This window comes from Amblyomma maculatum, chromosome 5 (assembly GCF_055883805.1).
Source record: "Amblyomma maculatum isolate TAMU_Amacu chromosome 5, ASM5588380v1, whole genome shotgun sequence".
Taxonomy (NCBI): Eukaryota; Metazoa; Arthropoda; class Arachnida; order Ixodida; family Ixodidae; genus Amblyomma; species Amblyomma maculatum.
Window position 1 is genome coordinate 42,818,293 of NC_139348.1, and position 21,127 is coordinate 42,839,419.

Genomic DNA, 21,127 nt, shown 5'->3' on the forward strand with positions numbered 1-21,127 from the left:
GCAACCGATTGAAGAAGCCACTACCGCTGCTTGTTCCGAGTCCCACCCAACATTGTCTCTTGTTATTCCCCTTGTTCACTGCATTCAGGTGCTGCTTTCTAAAGAGGCAAGTGGAGCTGAGGAGCTAGAGTTTTCAAAGAACCTACTGAGGTCTGTGAAAGCAAGATTTCAAGGTATAAGCACGCAGATGCCCCATGCTGTTGCCACTCTGCTTGACCCTCGTTTCAAGGATGTCTGCAGCGACCAGCAAGAAAAGGGGCACATGCGGTCCCTCTTGTATTTAGTACTTCAGGAACAGGAAGAGTCAAGGCTGTCACAGTTGGGCTCGCAAGAAACTTCTTCACAGGAGCAGATGGATTGGAGAGGAGAGCAGTCATCCGTTTGGGGAGTGTTTAATACTTTGGTATCATCAAAACACAATGAAAACCTTTGCTCTTTGATGCAAGAAATGTCCAACTATCTTCAGGCCCCTGTGTTGCCTCGTGATAGCTGTCTATTTCAGTGGTGGCAAACAAAAGGAAAAATCAAGTATGGAGCTCTTGCAACCATGGCCAGAAAGTACCTTGCCATTCCGGCTACTCAGGTGGCAAGCGAGAGACTCTTCTCAACTTGCTCCAACACAGTAACTTGTCGGCGGGAATGACTTTCATCGGACAGTGTGGAGCACCTTGTTTTTTTTGCACGGCAACTCAGTGTGGTCGAAGCTTCCATAACATTTCCCAACAGACCTGCTGTGCAATTTTACAGTTCATAACCATGTGTTGGTGAACAACCCTAGTTACATTATGATGCACAAGACTGCGTTTATTTTGTTCCCGTAGTTAAAACACTTTTTTTACGTATAGTGCTGCCATTGCAACATGCCCAGTGTTCCATATACTCATTTAAATCTTTATGAAATGAGCTTTGTTTCACTGCATCTGCACTACTTCTAATGTTCCACCTTCTGGGATATCAAATTTATCTTTGTGAATGGTCGTTTCTCATAACTGTTGCAACAAGTTTCAGTCCTAGTCATTAAAGGCTCAAATAAAAACTGCAGATTAATCTAGACATTTATCTGCATTTTCTGTGTGATTTCCCCGCAGTGTTAGAGTCAAGCATTTTTAAAATTTTTGATGACTAGTCTGAGAAAGTCTTGTCTTAGTTGATGTGATGTTGTTTGACTGATGCCATGTTGACAGTACTCAATTTGTAGTTGTGAATTCTAGTAGTGCCAGGCTGTACTTCTAGCCAAGTTGCATCTAGTAATTTTATTAACTCCTGCCAACTCCACTTGACTTTACTGAGTGCTATTTTCTTTTGCTTATGGCTCTGTGCAATCTTCTTGCTTTTAAATATTTAGACTTTATCTCGCCTGTAGTCAAGGTTGACGCAGCTGTACATTGTTGTGAACTATATATCAAACAGCATTTTGAATAAAATTGAATTTCAGACACTTTTTAATGTTTTGTAATCAACGTACAAATGATACACCAATGAACATAACTTGCAGAGTATTCGTTTCGTATTCGATTTGCTGCTTTCACTATTCAATTCATATTCGATTCGCTTTTTAGCTACATTATTCATATTCAATTCGATAACAAGAGTGCACTATTTGTATTCGATTCGGTTTGGAAAAAGTACTATTTGCACACCCCTAGGTAAAAGCAATCATATATGCACAGAGGGACAGTTGAGGCATACATAACGTGCAACCATGGTTTTTAGCAAAAACAACTGAAATAAGTGCATTTAGCAGAGTAGTGGTGTAAGGACAACTCGCCGACGCAGGGATTAGGCACTTTTTTATGTGATAAGTCTGTGGCAGAAGTAGAGCCTTTTCATTCACGCTTCTGCTTAGAACTTTGGGGCTTTAAACTATTCCCTACACTTTCTGACGCACGAATCAAAATCCAGCACAATATTTGCATTTTTGTTTTATATATGTTTTTCACTTGTGGCATGCCCAAAACAAAATATGAGATGTAATTGTCAAAACAGCAATATAAAATGGTTACTGCACAGAGGACGCCTTACAACACAGTCTGCAATATGCATGCATTGAAAACAAAAAACAATATGGCAGAGTGCAGAATGAAAAAAAAAAAATCTCATCACATCTTGCCTACTTATGATTGTTGTGGTAATTGTGATGCATGCTTACATTTTGTTTAGGCATTAGCACCGCTCATGCTATAATGGCAAGACTTCTTACACATACGCACACGCGCATGCACTCTATTATTGCTATCAGCACACTTTCATTCACTATCTCTATAAGACACTATCAGCAAACCATCCCTGGTGCCTTGTGGTTATGTTATCCCCACAACCTACCTTCATTAAAATTGAGTTAAACTCCTCCAAATGTAATGTCTCATGCTGTTCAATACAGTAGAACCCTTTTATAGTAAAGTCACTGGGACAAGCAAAAACCTTTACTATATCAGTTGTTGGTGATGACATCGTCCTGAAGATGCTGTCTAGTAATTAAATGGGTATTTACTGAACACGTCTGGTTGCTTAATGAAAAAAGAAAACACTCTGAAATACCTGCCATCTCTCTCTTATCACCTCCTTATGCCATTTTTTGTTACAAAATTTTTTGTTTGCATCTTGTGGAAGTACCTCTTAATCATAAGGACAATGTGACAACGAACACAACCAACTTCGATTTTAGGAGAAAACTAAAGCCTCGCATGAACATGACTCATTTTCTGCCCTTTCTAGTTGCTGGCAATAGATGATAAATGTGTGTGACAGTCAAATGCCACAAATGCTGCGCTCCACTTCTTGCCTTGTGCTGCACGGTGCTGCTAATGTTCGCCCGTTTCTTACACTTTTACTATCGTTTTTCTCGTTCTCGTTGCACTTTTACTCTCCTTTACTTTCGAACAGACTGTGCCGCCATCTTTCCATGTTTGTAGACAGCCTCACTTTTTTTTTCTCCTATGCGCTGCATGCTTTCCCTCACGGCTTCAAGGCGTACGAAAAGTTGGCTTCTTCTGAATGCTGCTAAGTGTAGTGGTAAAGCCATTTAAATTAACTTGATGTTATTTTTTTGTTTTTAGAAAAAAAAAAATTTTGCTTCGCGATTCTAGGTAGGGCGCGAGCGATGATGTCGTTTCGTGGAAAATGGTCGCTCTGGCCAGACGCACTTTACTATAACCGACTTTTACCAAAAATGTCTTTACTGTAAAGGAAGAAAAATGTCCAGTCGTATGGAAGATGAACTGGGACTTCGGTTTCACTAATGAGGCTTTGCAGTAATTGGCTGCGAATTTAAGATGTGTCCTTTCATTTGATCTTGGCAGGGGGGGAAGGGGGGGGGGGGAAATATTCATAGTGATTTCATTGTTTGTGAATAGGTGGGGCATGTAAAATAATTTTGGCACCGCAGTTTTCAGACCTGGCTTGCTTTGTACCGTAAACTGTGTGCAGACTTCCCATCCTTGTGTGCTTGTTACAGATGATTACACTCATTGAGAACTGTGTTGACACCTTCGTGGAGGTCGTCACGGTCAAGCGGGACGAAGCCAGTGCCTTGGAGATGCGCCATCTTTTCCAAAAGCTCTCTATGGACATCATAACACGGTCCGCATTTGGCACTGAAACCGGAATCCAGCAGAGTCCGGGTGACATGGCCGCTGACACTCTGTTGTCTTCAGTGCAGGATAGACTGGCTGAGTATCGCAGAGGCTGGCTCATGTACTTTGCAAGTAAGCGTATTGACCTTTATTGTTCTTTTTTTATCGCTACAGACTGCAGGATATTTGAGAAATTGAGTTGCTGAAATTGGCACTAAGGTTAGCAACGAGCTGTCTATCAGCTGTGACATGCCACCCCTTTCATGTTGCATCTGTATAAATGGTGACGTCCTTTTTATTTTTATTTTTGCCCATAAAATGAGTGCCAGTGTTCTGGTTGGTTCCATACTCATTGCTGCTTGCTTCAGTCAGTTTGAGTTGGCAAAACAGCAAGAAAAGTAGTCACGTCAAAAAAAACACTTTTGGCAGAAAGTACCAGAACCTATACTGCTTAGAATTTCTGCGCTCTTTAATTGTTATACCGTATTTACTCACATTATGATCGCACTTTAAAAAAAAAAGAACACGTAAATTTCGGGGTGCAATCATTATGCGGGGTCAATTTTCCAAAAAAACTTTTTGAGCGCCGAGAACGCAAACAAGTTGCAGGTCAGATGTCTTAGAACAGATATCTCGATGACGACCAAAAATAAAAGTTGAGTAAGGCTTACCTTCGCAATAAACACGCACATTAAATATCACATGAACTGCACAATGCCCATTTATTTTTTCTCGTCAGTACTCTAATCCAAGTCTGAATCCTTGCCATCCTCGCTTTCATTGCTGCACGACTCATCATCAGAAACGGCAGTGTCGTCGCTGGGAGCATCTTCACAATCCCACAGAAAGTCATCTTCCGTTCCATCCAAAGCGTTCGATATGCCTGTCTTCTTGCAGCTCTTGGCCACTACCTCGTCGAGGATACTGCTCCACGCTTCTGCAATCCACGAGCAAAGCATCTACACGGACGGCCTTCTGAGATTTCCGCTCGGCGTCAAATCATGCTGGTCCATCGCCATTCACTCTTTATAAAGTCTTCAAACGTTGTCCTTGAACGGTTTGTTTAGCGACACGTCGAGAGACTGCAGCAGCGAAGTCAGACACCCAGGTATCACTGCAATGTCCGTGCGCAGCTCTTTAAGCTTAACATACACGTTGTCCACAAGGTGACTCCTGAAACTGTCCCAAACCAGAAGCGAGGGAAGCAGAAGTGGTCCTGGTCTTCGTCCCCAAACAGGAACTTGCCCGTTTTGGGTCCGCGGAAAGCCCGCCGTGTCTTGTTTGCCGCCACCAGCTTCTCGCGCTGCTTCTTCCAATAGCGTATCCTGATTCCGTCGACGCCGAAATGCCTGCCAGCAGCGTGGTTGCCATGCTCCAGTGCATAGTCAACAGCCTTGAGCTTGAACGCGGTGGTGTAACTGGCATACCGCCCCATGGTGAAATGGCGTAAACTCACCCAAAACCACAAAGCACGCTGCGACACTACCGAATTGCAAAATGGCGAACGCCTCAAGGTGCGTTTTAATCAAAGAATAATGGGAACTCGGAATGATTCGCTGCAGGATGACTGCAGATCAACCAATAGGCGGCTGCCGATATAATAGTGCAGGACATAAAAACAAAAATGGTGGCTGAAGCAAATTCGGGGTGCGATCATTATGCGGGGAACTTAAAAAATGGAATTTTGACCTCAAAATTCAGGGGTGCGATCATTACGTGAGTGTGATCATCCTGCGAGTAAATATGGTATGTCATGCTTCTCTACAGTTGCATCATAATATTTTGTGTTGAGATTCTTGCACTAAGGAAGCTATCCTTTGGATCCGACCGATCTCATGGGCCTCGTAAAAATTAAGTTGAACCCAGGATACCTGCTTGTATTCAGAGCTATATTCACAAAATCATACACTTTTGACGTGTGTTTTAAATTCATGCTGTGTTTGTCTCACCAGCCATGCAGGTCTCGAAAGGGGCTTGTCAGTACTAGTGAAAAAACTGAAAGGGCCTCTTGAAAATCTGAAAGGAAAGCCTCTGGTAGCACAGAGAGCTGTCCGCAATGCTCTATGAATGGCAGTCTGGGTGGACAAGGTATAAATTGTAAATAAAATAGTAGTTCAGTTGGTGTAATTTACTTATTTATTTATTTACCCTCAGGGCCTGGGGGCATTACAGAGGGGAGTGGGATACATAAAAGTATATGAAAGTACAGCAAAGTTACAGAAAAAATGCAGTACAAGTACACAAAAAACATGTGCAAAAAGAAAAAGGAAAACAAAACTTCACAATGCAGTGGGGATAAGTAAATACTATGTTCAGGAAGTAAAGGGCAAACAACATAGTAACAAGCATGGATATAATCAAAGAAAAACAATGGCTTTGCGAGATGCATCGTTATCTGGTATACATGCGATATCATGGGGAAGGTGATTCCAACTGACACAAGTTCTAGGTATGAATGAGTCATGGAAACATTTTGTGTGACTAGATGGAACCCCAACTTTATGGCGGTTATCAATGCGCACTGATATGTAAGATGGTCTTGTTAGTAATCGTTATTTCAGGTAACTGTTGTAGTAAATTTTATGAAAAAGGGACAATGATGCTACTGATCTGCAGTTAGATAGAAATGGAAGGGACAAACTTGATTTCATGGCAGTTGCACTACTTGTTCTGTGATAGTTTGACAGTATGAAGCGACAGGCGTGGTTCTGCACAGCTTCCAAATCGGAAACGAGTGAATCAATGCCAGGGCTCCAGACAGATGCAGAATATTCTAATTTGGAGTGTACCAGAGTTTTATAAAGCAATAATTTTAGAGAACTGGATGAACGAGAGGAATTTCTCCGAAGGTACCCTAGCATGCGGTTTGCGTTATTGATATAGTCAACGTGGGGTTTCCAAGATAGGTTAGAAGAAACGTAAACACCTAGGTACTTGTTAGAGTACACAGTCTCAAGAGAAACATTGTTAATCTGATAAGTAGTGGGTACGCTGGAACTACGAGAAATGTGCACATGCTTACACTTATTAATATTTAATTCCATATTCCATTCCTTACACCAATCAAGAACCTTGTTAATATCAGACTGAAGGCAAGAGGCATCATTGTCATCATTAATTACACGGTAAATAACGCAGTTATCAGCAAAAGTGTAATCGAAGAAGAAATGTTAGCTGGTAAGTCATTTATATAGATCAGGAAAAGGAGGGGCCCGAGAACGGACCCCTGAGGTACGCCAGAACGGACAGGTATAGAATGTGAATCAACGTTATTTGCTGTAACATATTGTGAATTATTTGAAAGAAAGCTCTTCCGCCATGCAAGCACCTTAGGGGTCAATGTCCAGGTTATTTAATTTAAGGAAGAGCAGTGCATGAGAGACCTTGTCAAACGCTTTAGAAAAGTCAATAAATATGCAATCTGCCTGAAGCCCGCGATCAATGATGCAATGAAGGTCATGTGTGAAGCATATTAGCTGAGTTTCGCATGAAAATGACTTACGAAATCCATGCTGGATTATGCTGAAGAAGGAATTCGACTCTAAAAAAGAAACAAGATGCGAGTATATAACATGTTCCATAATCTTACAAGGGATACTAGGGAGTGATGTAGGATGAAAGTTGTGAGGACAATGTTTATTTCCAGACTTATGCAGAGGAATCACCTTCCCAACTTTCCAATCATTGGGAATACAACCTGTTTCAAGAGACTGATCAAATAATTTAGTAAGGATTATGGAGCAGGATGACTTTGTGTTTATCAAAAACTTAGAATTAATATTGTCAACACCGCAGGAGGAGGAGACCTTAAGATTTTCAGTAAGATTCAGAACGCCTGATATGTCAGATAGAACTGGATGCATGGGAACAACATCAAAAACGGGGCCCTTGCGATTAACAATAGAAACATTGTCAGAAAAAGCTGCCGCGAAAACATTGTTCAGAATAGAAGCACATTCGTTAGGTAGAAACGCAACACCGTCAGAAGATGTGAGTAATATTGTGGATGCGTCTTTCTTATTGACAATGTTCCAAAATTGTTTAGGATTGTTAATCAACATAGCAGGTAAAGTATGGTTAAAGAATGAGTCCTTGGCGCTTTTTAGCACAGTTTTGTACGCTGCTGCCGCGAGGAAATAGGATTCCCATCGTTACTTAGAATTCGACAACTTGGCAGAGCGAAACAAATGCTTCTTTTTATTGGAAAGTCTTTTTAAAAGATTATTAAATCAAGGGGATTCCCTGTTGCACCTCAAGGACCTAAGCGGCACGAAAGTTTTAGTGAGACGTTCGACGGTGTACTTAAGTAATTTCCAGTTAGTGTTAACAGAATGCAGTGAGAACCCAGGTAAGTATTCGTTTCGAAAAAGAGCTAGTTCGCGGTTAATGGCGTCAAAATCGGCCCGTTTATAATCTCTAATGCACTTAATCTGATTGAGGTGGCTACAAGCAGGAATTTGCACATCAAAGTGCAGCAAGGAATGATCACTAAGGCCAGGCAGGTGCAAAACCGAAGGGATAAAATGTGGTACGTTAGAACAAGATCTAAAACGCTAGATGTGGATGAAGTAGTTCGAGTAAGTTTAGAGACTAACACCCGTGCCACACGGCAAATTTAATGTCATTTCCATCGAATGACATTTGTTCAAAAAGACATTTGTTTGCTGCCACACGGGGAAATGTAATGACATTCGATGAGAACGACATTAGGCACCGAATGAGTTTGAGGACATTAGGCACCGAATGAGTTTGAGGAACTCATTCAAATGCGACTAACGAGGGCATGTGTTATCTCAACACCAGAGACTCAGCGAGAATATATAGCCAAAATAAACTGCAAAAGTGCCGCAGGCATTATAGTACTACTGTGCATCTACAATTTTGTAGCTAGTCAATAAATTATGTGAAGCATGTCAAATAGCATCGCGAGAAAAAAAAACAATTCAACCCTAGCTACCAGCCAACCAGCCACCGTACTCAGCGCGAGCGGCAATGGCCGCGGCTGCCGCAGTCCATGGGAGCTGGCACAGTGGTTTTCTTTCGCCATCGTCAGAAAACATGTCAAAATCTGCTGACCTTAAATAATACACGGTTGGATAAAGGAACCTCAAAAATAACCTTTATTGAGGATCGGTGATAAGTAACCAGAGCGATTTTCTACTCGCAGCCCCGTAGCAGCCGCAGCGCCAGTGTGAGGCAGCTCATCCGATCTCGTGCTTTACGTAGTACGTAGCTCCAATGCTAATGCGTCGCCGAAATTACACCTTCCGTTTACCGTCAGAAAATTTATGACACCATTGAAATTACAGTAAGCAGCTCCACGAATAGGCAACTGTATTCCCAACGCGCCGTCCGCTGTGGCTTCGATGCGAAACCGTTTAGACCTAGCGACGATCAGGGCGTAGCGCACGGCCAGAGCGCCGTCGTCCACCGCTCTCGCGGCCAGCACCGTTTCTGTAAGCGCAGCAAGTGATGCTATTTTGTTGTCTGCTTTCTTGATGAGGCTGGGGTCAGGCATTTTTCGACAGGAATTTATGCCGAGCAAATGATCTTGTGATGACGAGACTTGACGGGGCTGTGGTGCGCTACGCCGTCGGGCGATACTCGAATATTCAATAAAAGCGTCGTCGGTCAATACACCAGCCACTGCCTATTTTATGTGTTGCACTTGGAGTGTGCAAAATGTACGTTGTTGAAACAATTCGACCGCTTTCCACACCCACGCACCGACGCACGCACGTTCCCTACCCTTTCGTTAAACAAACGCAACCGGCGCAGTCGCTAACTTCATAATGGGTAGTCGTAATCAACAGGTTAGTTACGAGTCATGCAAGGCCTAAATGTGATTTTAAAGGCTGCTTTCGTTCACAGGGCTCATCATTCTCTCAAAGGCGCACCAACATTTGTGTATCTATCGCAGTTGCCATCATTTGCAAATGACATTAGCTTTGGTCGTGTAGCAGCGCGTCGAAAAAATGACATTAAATTGAACGAATGTCATTCGGTGGAAATGACATTAATTTTCCTGTGTGGAGTGGGTATAACTGTAACAGGTTGAAGTCCAAACACGTCATCAAAAACTTTTTACGTTCAGTGGAGAAAGGGCTCAGGTAAGGCGAAGTGTCAGTCCACACAATACTGGGGTAGTTACAGTCTCCAGCTAAGAGAATAGGCATGCTCGGAAAACGTACAGTGATTAGGTTAAGGGCGTCATGTAATTCGTCAGCAAAAGTCTGGCTCGAAGATGGGGGACGGTAACATATGCCCAAAATCATGCTCTTAAAATGTGCACAAAGTTCTACCCAAACCAACTCCAAGCTATTAGAAAAATTAACAGGTGATGCAACAAAATTATCTGCGACAGCTATTAAAACTTCTCCGCCACATCCTCTATCTAATCTAAACACATTATAACGCTTTCTACAATCAAACAGTTCTTTGTTGGCTATCATGGAAGAAAGCCATGTTTCCGTTAATAACACGTCAACATCACACGAATCAATGACAGAATTAAGTTTATCGCGCTTAAGTAATAAGCTTCTTATATTGGTAAAAAGAACAGAAAGCGAGTTTACAGTACCAGGTGCCGACCCACCGCCCCTCGCACATCCCTACGATGCGGGACCTGTCAGGTCAGGTGTATCGATACTTGAATGCTGATTGTGGTCCGGCGAAGAATCCAAGCGATCAACATGCTTAGTATGCGACGAGCCAGATGTGACGTCACTAGTTTCACCATCAGAAAATGGTGTAGGTTCCCGAAGATTACTCTCAATGAAAACGCAATCGCGAAAAGGGTTATGTGTAGCTGTAGCATTGGCCATTAATATGCAGTTTGTTGTACCTAAGTTTATAATACCCGTCCTGTCCCTTAGCGAACTGAAGCAACTTTTTCCTGGCCTGGCGTGTTTGAAACGAGTAATCTTCACTTGCGGTAATACTTTTATCTCTTAGTTTGGTAGACTGAGATAGAACCTGTTGCTTCGTTTTAAGTGAGCGGAACTTAACGATAACAGGGCGGCATTTTTCGTCTGAGAATGCACCAATTTTATGAGAACGTTCAAACGTATCCTTTGTAAGCACTGAACTAAAACAGCTGGAAATCATGTCTAACAGCTTTACTTCGGTTTCTTCCCATGTTTTCGATGGACTGTCAGGCAATACAAAAAATATTATGTTGTCTCTTCGCTGCCTGCCTTCCAGCTGAGCTTGAGAAACCCGCAGTCTGGCATTTTCACAAACCAGGTTGTCCGCGAGTTCAGGCGGGGTTAGCGACTCTTGTCGAGCTACGTCAGCGGATGATGTTTTGGTTTCAACTGCAGACGGCCTCGCATCAATATCAGAAATGCTCTTCTTCATAGTTTCCTGGCATTCTTTAATCTCAGTAATGGAAGTAACTAGACGTGACTGTTCCGTTTCCATTCTAGCAGTGCGTGCGTTAACACTTTGTAACAATTCAACATATCATTCAGCTTTTTCCCTGTAGTGTTTCACCTCTTTCATGGTCTCTAGGCCGCGTAACAACACCAGAACCACCGGAACCAGGACCAGGGTTAAGCTCAATGTCTCCCAACTGCAAGAGCAGCTGGCAACACACATCAAATGACTGCACAAGCAAACCTAGTAGGACTCGTGGGTGTGGGAATAGCAGAAGACAGGCATTACTGGACTTGCAAACATGGCAAACATGGAAGTGTCATTACTGACCTGCATAAACAAACGTATCGTCTCAAACAACCGTAGAATGATGCTAAAAATGCACAGAAAATAAAAATATAATCTTTGAGTAACGAACTGAATGGCACAGTAAGTCTGCAGCTTTGAATTTGAACTTCAGATCTGTCGATTGCTGGCGATAAAACCCAAGTGGCTTGGTAAGGAAAGTTTGTGTCTCCACCCAATTTTTCATGTTTTTAATTTCCACATTAATTGCGGTTAAAGGGTTAAAGAAACAAATTTTTGTTAAGTCTTCTGCCTTTGGAATCATGCGCAGTATATTGCAATACATGAATATCCATGTGCATAGCATGAACAAGTGATAAATAGCCTTTGTTTTTCTTTCGCCCACTTTGTTTCTGTTCTAAAAACTGAACAGCAGCTGTGATGTCACTGATGCATTTCAGTCACGTGAGGAGCACAAAAGCTACAGTATGATTGCCGCTTCTTTCCTTTTAATTTGCAACAGTCCTTATGCAAGCCTGTCCTAAAGCTGGAATCGCAAAAATGAATAAGCGGGGATTATATCGCAGTTTTTTTCTGGCTCATGTGGCTAGAACTCGCATGTTCCACCACAGCTGTTTTTTAGTGGCTGAAACTGGAACTGAAATTGCACAAGAAAAAGTTAAGTTTAAATTATTTGGCTGGTTTAGGTGAATTGCACGTCATCACTTGTGTAGTGTATGGGTTGCACACTACTCTAAATAAAAAAAAATGCAAAATTTTGGTGTCTGGATGGCTTAAGCTACACAATACTGTTATACCTTGACACACCTGAGTACTATGATGGCCTTGGTTTTGCTGGACTTATGCATAACTTATTTTAATGGCACCTCTGAATTGGAAGGTAGTCTCCTATCTCAATGCAGTGATGCTCACTTTCTTTGAAGTGCATTTTTTTTTACATTTTAAAAAGTGACATTCGAGAATTAAGGTTTTCTTTGACAGTTTAAGACCAAATTACTTTTATGCAAATTTTTACATTTTTACAGTTGTATTAGGCCTTGCATTGAAAATGGGATGAAATGGATTGGAACACTGCGCTCATGGCAAACCCGCATTCATATGCCCATTCTGTAACTTCTCATGTAACTTCTGTAACTTCTCAACTAAGCAGCCATGTATGCCCATGTTGGAGACCTGATGCTTTCCGCATTTGTTACTTTGTTTGCTGCCAGCTTGACACCGTATATACAGCACATAATATTCCTTGTATTAGGGCGTGGGATGTGATATGTATTGTCTGGTCTTGTGCGAATTTTTCGTTAAGTGTGGTGTTGCTTGAAGGAAAGAATAAACCAAATTTGGGCCTCTCTTGCTGTGTACATTCAGTTTGTGCTAGTGATCTCTCTATATATTACACATGTCGAAACGAAGTTCAAGGATGCACGAGAAATGTTGCCTGAAGAAATATTGCCTGTAAAATAGCCAGTGTCTATTACTGATGCCATAGTATGAGTCAGGCCAGTCGCAGTGTAGTAATTAAGACTGCTGATAATAAAGTTTATGACTAATACATATTGCCGTTTTGCATCAGTATTTCCTAAGGCACATGCATCTTTTACAGACTGCTTTCCAGAGTTCCACTTCCTGTGGCGGTTTCTGTTTTCTCGGGGCATGAACTCTGTGATGGTGCCAACGGACCACATTAAGAACAACCTGGCCTCAATCATCGAAGAAAGGCGAGCAAATAAAAAGGTACATTGCTTAATGATTGCACTACAAGGTATTGCTATGGAGGTTGCCATGTCTTTACTGTTCACCGGAAATGTCAGGCACTACTGTTTGTGAACTGGTGAATTAGTTCTGTACGGGCCCAAGGCTGCAAGGAGCTCATAACTTGATCATTCTTAACATGGAATTCTTCCTTGGCATCATTCAGAGCAGCTTCTCAAAGTTGTCCCCAGTGTAAAAAGGGAAATGGCAGTTAACTATAATGCTGAACATCTTACCTAGAGTTCCATCTGGCACTAATCGACTGCTGAGGCTGATTCTGTGGTTGACAGTTTTGTGCTCTCATGGAAGCTGGGTTTATTTTAGTATTGTCCTCTCATAGGGATCGTCTTTGGCCAGGTCTTATGCATGACTATGTAAACAGTTTCACTATTTAGGAACATGCTCTGTTACGAAGCTTAATCTAATTGTCACAACTATGGTGCTGATGCTAGAGGTGGGCACGGCCCTATTCTTGAAAAGTTTGCTGCAACTTTTTCCAAATTGATCATTGTACCTTTGATGCCTTGAATGCTCTTCTACACAAAATAAATGTCATATAATCTTTTGTTCCAGTTAAATGTAAACAAATAAAAAAAATGAAGCATCCTAGACTAGGGAAACCAACTGAGTACTGTTGACAGCCATATGGTCTAGACTGCAGCATTTTTTATTCTTCAATGTTAGTTGGGACTGGTTAGGTAACTTTTAAAAATGTTGGCTTCAAGAAAAAAATTTTCAGTACGAAAGTTGCAGATTATTTTGAAGAACAGCCCGCATGAAATATTTGCGACAAGGCACCATTCACATGGCAGTTTTTGCCAGCCATAAATGAATACTTGTGAAAGTCAGTGTCTACAGTTTTACAATTTTGTTTTTGAAAGGGTGAAAGATACACTCAAGGAAAACAAAAATGCTTATCTCTGGAACACTGTCTCCGACAGAGCATTTCCATTGGGAGAGGGTGTGGCATATGTAGTACTATGCATTATTTTTTCTCTCTGATATTGGGGCGCTCTTATGGTAGTGCTGTCAAATGGTGGATTTGGAGTTTTCAGTGTTCTGTATTAGGGCTCATATAAGAAGCTGTGTGGGTGGCACCTCATAGCAATCATTTGAGCAGGCTTCAGCGAGCAGATATTTCAGAATTTAGCTAGTTGCCTTAGCTATTTAACCAATTTTGCAGAATGAAAATATATGGCAGCCAAGGGCTTGTAATTGTGCACAGTATTATTTGTGTTTACAGTGGGCACCCAGTAAACAACACTTGGCCTAACAAAAATTACAGATAAAAGAAATCAAGTAGGCCTTTTTGGTTGGTTTTTCTATGTGCACAGTAGGGAAATTTTTTGGTTAATTGAAACACTGCTCTCAGGTAAATGTCACAAAAGCTGAGCATTAAGAGTCCTCATGGGTATATTTGGACACGCACATGCCAGAGAGAGTCTCAGAGCCATAAACTAATTCTTCATAGCCATTATATTGTCACATAGTGGTGACAAGGCCGTGCACACCAAAAGAAGACACAAGCGTGATAGTACTGAAATTAACTCTTTATTGGGCTGACTTGTGCCTGCAAAAGAACTAAGCAACTCAGCAGCGGTGATAGCAACAAATGTACTCGTCGATCGTCGAACTAAAAATGCCTGTCGCACACATTAACGCTCTATTTAAAGGGGGCTCAGAACCATCTAGATAACATCGCAAACTGTTACTAGCACAACCTGGAACATTGTAGAAACATAGGCGAGTGGCTGGAATCTTCGAAACAGATCTCGGCACACCTTGCGCGACAAAGAAACAAATAAAGGTGCGTCTCGCGACATCGAGCATTAACAAACAAAGAATACAGAATTGATACACGTGCCGAAATCACAGTAATAAGGCCGCGTGCCGGCGGCTGCTAAAAAACAACAAATACAGTCTTGAAAATTTCGCGTCATTACTCCCCCTTAAAAAAAACATGGCCTCGATGTTCCAAAATAAAAAAGCAACTTAAACAGACATTACAAAGTTCAAACACCACGGATTCTTTAACGCGCGTAATAAGGCTTCAGACGAACACTATGAACAATTTCTGGGTGTGCATGTCGCCGTTGTGATGCTGTCATACCGTCGGGAATGACTTCATTGTCGAGTTGTCCAGCGCGGCGAAGGATTTTATATGGCCCAAAGTATCGATATAGTAACTTTTCACTTAGTCCACAGCGGCGAATTGGAGTTTAAACTCACACTTGGTCTCCTGGATTGTACTCTGCATGGCATCGTCGTAAGTTGTATCGTCGGGTGTTGGTGCGCTGTTGGTCACTAATACGTAGCTGTGCGAGTCCTCTCTTGCTCTGCACGCTGCAGATAGGTGGCGACCTCAACGTTGTCCTTGTTCGTTATGTGCATCAGCATTGCGTCGAGCGTCATCGTGGGCTCCTTGCCGTACATAAGCTTGAACGGGGTCGCTCTGGTCGTCTCCTGGACTGCCGTGTTATACGCGAAGATCACATATGGCAAGATGGCGTCCCAGTCCTGTGTTCAGCGTCGACGTACATGGCGATCATATCCGGGATCGTTTTGTTCAGATGCTCCGTAAGTCTATTGATCAGAGGATGGTACGCAGTTGTTCATTGATGGTTTGTATGGCTGTATTGCAGGATGGCTTGTGTTAATTCTGCCGTAAACACCGTTCCTCTGTCAGTGATGAGCACTTCTGGGGCGCCGTGTCGCAAGGGAATTTGTTCGACAAAACATTTAGCAACCTCTGCTGCGGTATCGTTGGGCAGGGCTTTGGCTTCGGCGCAGTGGGTCATGTAATCGGTTGCCACGATGATCTATTTGCTCCCCGCTGATGAATTTGTGAAGGGGCCAAGGAGATCCATCCCAATTTGTTGAAAAGGCAGGGTTGGGGGCGGGATCGGGTTCAGTAGTCCCGCTGGTCTGATCGGCGGCGTCTTGTGTCGTTAGCACTCACGGCACGTTTCACGTAGTGGGCAACTTCGGCAGGCAGTCGCGGCCAGTAGTACTTCTCCTGGATTCGACGCAAAGTGCGCGCAAACCCGAGATGGCCTGCTGTGGGCTCATCATGCAGCGCCGCCAGAATTTCCTACCTGAGGCTTTTAGGCACAACAAGAAGCTGCACGGCCCTGTTGGGTGCGAAGTTCTTCCTCACGAGGAGGCCATTGCTTAACGCGAACGATGATAAATGATGCCTGAACATAGCAGGAGGGGAAGCGGTCTTTCCTTCTAAATAATCGACTAGCGCTTTCAGCTCAGGGTCTGATCGCTATTGTTCTGCAAAACTGCTGGTGCTTACTGGTTCCAAAAAGGCGTCTTCGTTGTCTTCTTTCGCTGGCACATCAACGAGGGCTCGTAACGAGCAGTCTGCACCAGGGTGCTTGCGGCCTGACTTTTAGATGACTGAAATATCGAATTCCTGAAGATGGAGGCTTCATCGGCCAAGGCAGCCGGAGGGGTCTTTCAAATTTGCCAGCCAGCAGAGCGCGTGGTGATCGCTTACCACCTTGAATGGTCGGCCGTAGAAGTACGGGTGGAACTTTGAAGTGGCCCAGATGATCGCGTGGCACTCCTTCTCGGCTGTCAAGTAATTGGCTTCGGCTTTCGAGAGGGACCTGCTAGTGCAGGCAATTACTTTCTCTTGTCCGGCATTCTTTTGAATGAGAATGGCACCTAGCCCCAGACTGCTCGCGTTGATATGTATCTCAGTCTCGGTGTTGTCATCAAAGTGGCCCAGCACAGGAGGGGACTGTAAGCGGCACTCAAGTTTCTCGAAGGTTTCCGCTTGCGGTGCTTTCCATTGAAATGGCACGTCTGCCTTTGTAAGCTGTGTCAAAGGTTCGGCGAGGTGCGAAAAGGTCTTGAAGAATCGTCGGTAATATGCGCACAACCTGAGGAATCGGCGCACAGCTTTCTTGTCACCGGGCTGTGGAAACTGTGCGATCGCAGCTGTTTTCTGTGGGTCGGGGTGAACTCCTTCCTTACTGACGATATGACCCAAAAACAACATCTCTTCGTAGGCGAAGTAGCACTTCTCTGCTTTCAACGTTAAACCTGAGGACTTGATTGCATCAAGTGCTGTTCGAAGCCTACTCAGATGGTCTTCAAAGTTCGAAGGTCGTCTAATTACACTAGACAAATTTGCCACTTCAAGCCAGTCAACACAGTATGCATTACACGCTGGAATGTCGCTGGTGCAGAGCAGAGGCAGAATTGCATTACCTTGAACTCGAAGAGGCCATCTGGCGTGATAAACGCGGTCTTCTCGTGGTCTCTTTCGTCGACCTCAATTTGCCAGAACCCGCTCTTCAGGTACATCGACGAGAAGTATGTAGCGTTACGGAGCCGGTCCAGTGTGTCGTCGATGCGGGAAAGCGGGTAGACATCTTTCTTCGTTATGCTGTTTAGGCGGCAGTAATCGACGCAGAAGCAAAGTGTGCCGTCTTTCTTCTTCATCAAAATGACTGGTACCACCCAAGGGCTGTGCAATGGTTGGATCACATCATCACGCAGCATTTCATCGACTTGCTGGCAGATGGCTTGGCGTTCTTGTGGCGATACGTGGTAGGGGCTTTGGCGTAGAGGTCGGGCGTGTTCGTCCATTAAAATGCGGTGCTTGGCCAGTGGTGTTTGTCCTACCTTTGATGATGATGAGAAGCACTCACTGTAGCTTCGAAGAAGACTGCGAATCTGGTCTTTTCTGCTGTGGGTCAATGCCGGGTTAAAGTCAAATGTGGGCTGACGAAATTGGTCAGGTGCGCCTTCCAGGGGTTGGGTTTGGAGGGCGAATACATCTAGGACGTCCGCTAATTAGTCGAGAAAAGTGATCATCGTGCCCTTGTTGAGATGCCGGTATTCTCCGGTGACGTTTGTTACCAGCACCTGAGCTTGTCCTCTCCGGAATTTTGCAATGCCTCTTGCGATGCCGACACCTCGTTTCAAGAACAATTGGATATTTCCTTTGACGATACCTTTAGCGGTTTCGATGTCTGCGCTACCTACGCAGACTGCGACACTTGATTGGGGTGGCACGGTAAATTCTCCGTCGAGGACGTTTAGAGTGGCGTGTTGCGTCGAAGTCGTCGTCGTAGCAGATATGGCTTTGTAGCTTTGATCGCAAGTCGATGATAGCCCTGCGTTCATAAGAAGTCCATGCCTAAAATCACGTCACGGGAGTACTGCTGCAAGACCACAAAGCTGGTGGGGTAAGTACACCCATTTACGGTTACTCTTGCAGTGCATCGTCTCGATGGAGTTATCAGGTTGCCACCTGCGATGCGAATTAGCGGGCCATCCCAAGTGGCTGTAACTTTCCTGAGGTGGGAGGCTAATGGTCCACTGATGACTGAATAGTCAGCTCCGGTGTCTACTAGGGCACTTACTCTGTGACTGTCGACAGCAACTTCAAGGTCGCTTGTTTGTCTTCTTGCATTGCACGTGAGCATTGATGTCCGATCTCGGCTCCGTCGTTTCTTCAGGTCACGGCCAGGGCATACCATTTTTACTTCGCTGGGCGGTGGTGTCGGCTTGCACTTTGGTCGTGTTGTCATCGATATCGTTGTGTGGAGCGGCGGTGAAAAGGCTGTGTCGTTATTGGTCGGCGGCGGCGGAGGATCTTCGTTTTTTCGCTGTTGAGCAACCTCACCTTCAAAGGTTGCTCTATTTAGTTTCTCCTGCGTGGGCTAGAGGACCTTCCTCGCATGTAGCTCTGGCCTGGCGATGCAAAGCGGGCCCTGAACGGTGAGGGTGAGCGTGGCAGACGACTTGGCGACGTGTGCTCTCCCCTCCGCAGGAAGTCGTCGTTCTCTTGTGGTCACTCACCAGGACGGGATCGTGGGGCGTTGATGGTGAAGCCGCGCAGGCCGATGTGTCTGTAAGGGCAGTGGCGTAGGGTGTGGCCAGCCTCACTGCAGTGGAAGCGGAGCAGTCGGTTATTAGACGTCCTCCAGGCATCGCATTTCCTGGGGCTTGCAGGTCATTAGTAGGCTTAACGGGCGGGGGCCAAGGGGCGGCTTTTGAGAGCAGGACGGTAGCGACGAGGGCTTGCAAGGTCGCAACGGGGTGCAGGACAACGTAGCGCGGCAGCGTAGTTCATCGCTGCTGCTTCTTGCACTGGAGCCATCGGAGCCGCTGCTTCAGGAACGCCCAGAGCCTGTTGGACTTCCTAACGGATGACGTCCGTGAGCATCGCCACCTGGGGTTGTTGAGATGATGGCAGCAATCGGCGGAGCTCCTCTCACACAATCTGCCAGATAAGGTCCGGAAGGTTCTCTCCGCTTGCAGATGCGCTGGGGTAGTGGCTTGAGTAGTCTGGTTGGAGTGGTCGCTCGTAGTGGCGCATCCGGGTGTCGAACGTCTTCTCGATGGTAGGTGCTTCTATTTTAAATTCTGCCTCGGCTTTTGGCGGATTTCGGACAAGACTTGCAAAAAGCGACTCTTTAGCGCCTCGCATTAAAAATTTGACTCTCTCACCTTCGGTCATGTTAGGGTCGGCGCAGCGAAAGAGACGCTTCATCTCCTCAACATAGCCAGGACAGGCTCGTTAGGGAGTTGAAGTTGTGATTGAAGGAGGGCCTGGGCTCTTTCCTTTCGGACGACGCTTGAAAAGGCAGTCAAAAACTCTTTTTTGAAAATCCCCCATTCCTTCAAAGCTGCCTCATGATTTTCGAACCATATTCGGGCAAACCCTTCAAAAGAAAAGTAGACTAGCCTGAGCTTCGTTTCGTCGTTTCAGGCGTTGAAAGTTGCCACGCGTTCGAACAGGTCGAGCAAGTCTTCCACATCCTCGTCCGGTCGTCCATGGAAGCAGGGCGGCTCACAGGGTTGGACGAAAACAACCGACGCTGTAGGCTGGGCCATTGTCAGCGTTGATGCCTTCCGAGATCGAACGGGGTCCGGCAGCAGAACGTGTTCAGGTTGGAGGCCTTGAAGGGGTAAACCGGGACTCGAAGGACAGCACTTCTGCCAGATGTCACGTAGTGGTGACAAGGCCATACACACCAAAAGAAGACACAGGCGTGATAGTACTGAAATCAACTCTTTATTGTGCTGACTTGGGCCTGCAAAAGAACTAAGCAACTCGGCGGCGGCGATAGCAAGAAATGTGCTCGTCGATCATCGAACTAAGAATGCCTGTCGCACACATCAACGCTCAATTTAAAGGCGGCTCAGCCATCTAGATAACATTGCAAATTGTCACTAGCACAACCTGGAACATTGTAGAAACATAGGCGAGGGGCAGGAATCTTCGAAACAGATCTCGGTGCATCTTGCATGACAAAGAAACTGATAAAGGTGCGTCTCGCGACATCGAGTATTAATAAACAAAGAATACAGAATTGATACGCATGCCGAAATCACAGTGATTAGGCCGCATGCCAACTGTGTGCGCTTCTTCTCCTGTCTTTCGTTTCTCGGGTTTCCAGCCTAGAAACAAACGCCCAGCAGGCAGCCAGGGCTTGTTCGTGTCTCTCCATGTTGTGTCGTGTGGTTCCCGCATTATTTATGCTTCGCTACATCACTCCAGCTGGCCCAAACTACCACCATTTCGCTTTGCGGACCCCGATTACATTCCCAAGGCTGCCTCTTTCAAGCGCGTGTCCTGCCCAGGCGGCCGCACTGGCCGCTACAAAAATCTTCCGGCGCCCACTCGTGCTGCCTGTTCGCAGCGAGTGCTGCCCCGGGGTTTCTGCACGGTGCCCATTGAGGGCCTTCTGCTGAACAATGCTTCCACTAAGCAGGATGTTCTTGGCTCGCGTTTCGACGAACCAGATGTAGACAACCTTATCGAGCTGCTCGCATGTTGGCTGCGTCGCCTTCTTATGTTGAGCTGAAGGGCCCGACGCAAGTGCCTTGCTGATGCTTTCTTTACTCTTCAGTATAGTTAGCGACGAACTCGGCGTGATGCCAATATTTGCGGCAATATGCGCCTTTTTCCCGCTTTCTGCTTCAGCAATAATACGCGCTTTTTCTTCTAGAGAAGGAAAAAAAAGCTTCTTCGCTGGTAGTGACATCCTAGGAAGTTAGCAGTGACTTGCAAAGACGAGACCACACTGAACGATGCACTCACAAACGACAAGGACGCACAAAGAAGAAAAATGGTGATGCAGAGTGGAGTGAAC

At 44.8% G+C, this 21,127-nt stretch overlaps 1 protein-coding gene across 1 annotated transcript in view; it reads left to right on the top strand.

Annotated features, from left to right (window-relative positions):
- LOC146188185 (cytochrome P450 3A11-like) overlaps nt 1-21,127 on the top strand; it is a 123,997-nt gene that overhangs the window by 15,196 nt on the left and 87,674 nt on the right. Inside the window, exons 6-7 of the mRNA XM_084603666.1 lie at nt 3,455-3,704; nt 12,856-12,986. Coding sequence (XP_084459792.1) covers nt 3,455-3,704; nt 12,856-12,986 — 381 coding nt within the window. The remainder of the gene's footprint in view (nt 1-3,454; nt 3,705-12,855; nt 12,987-21,127) is intronic.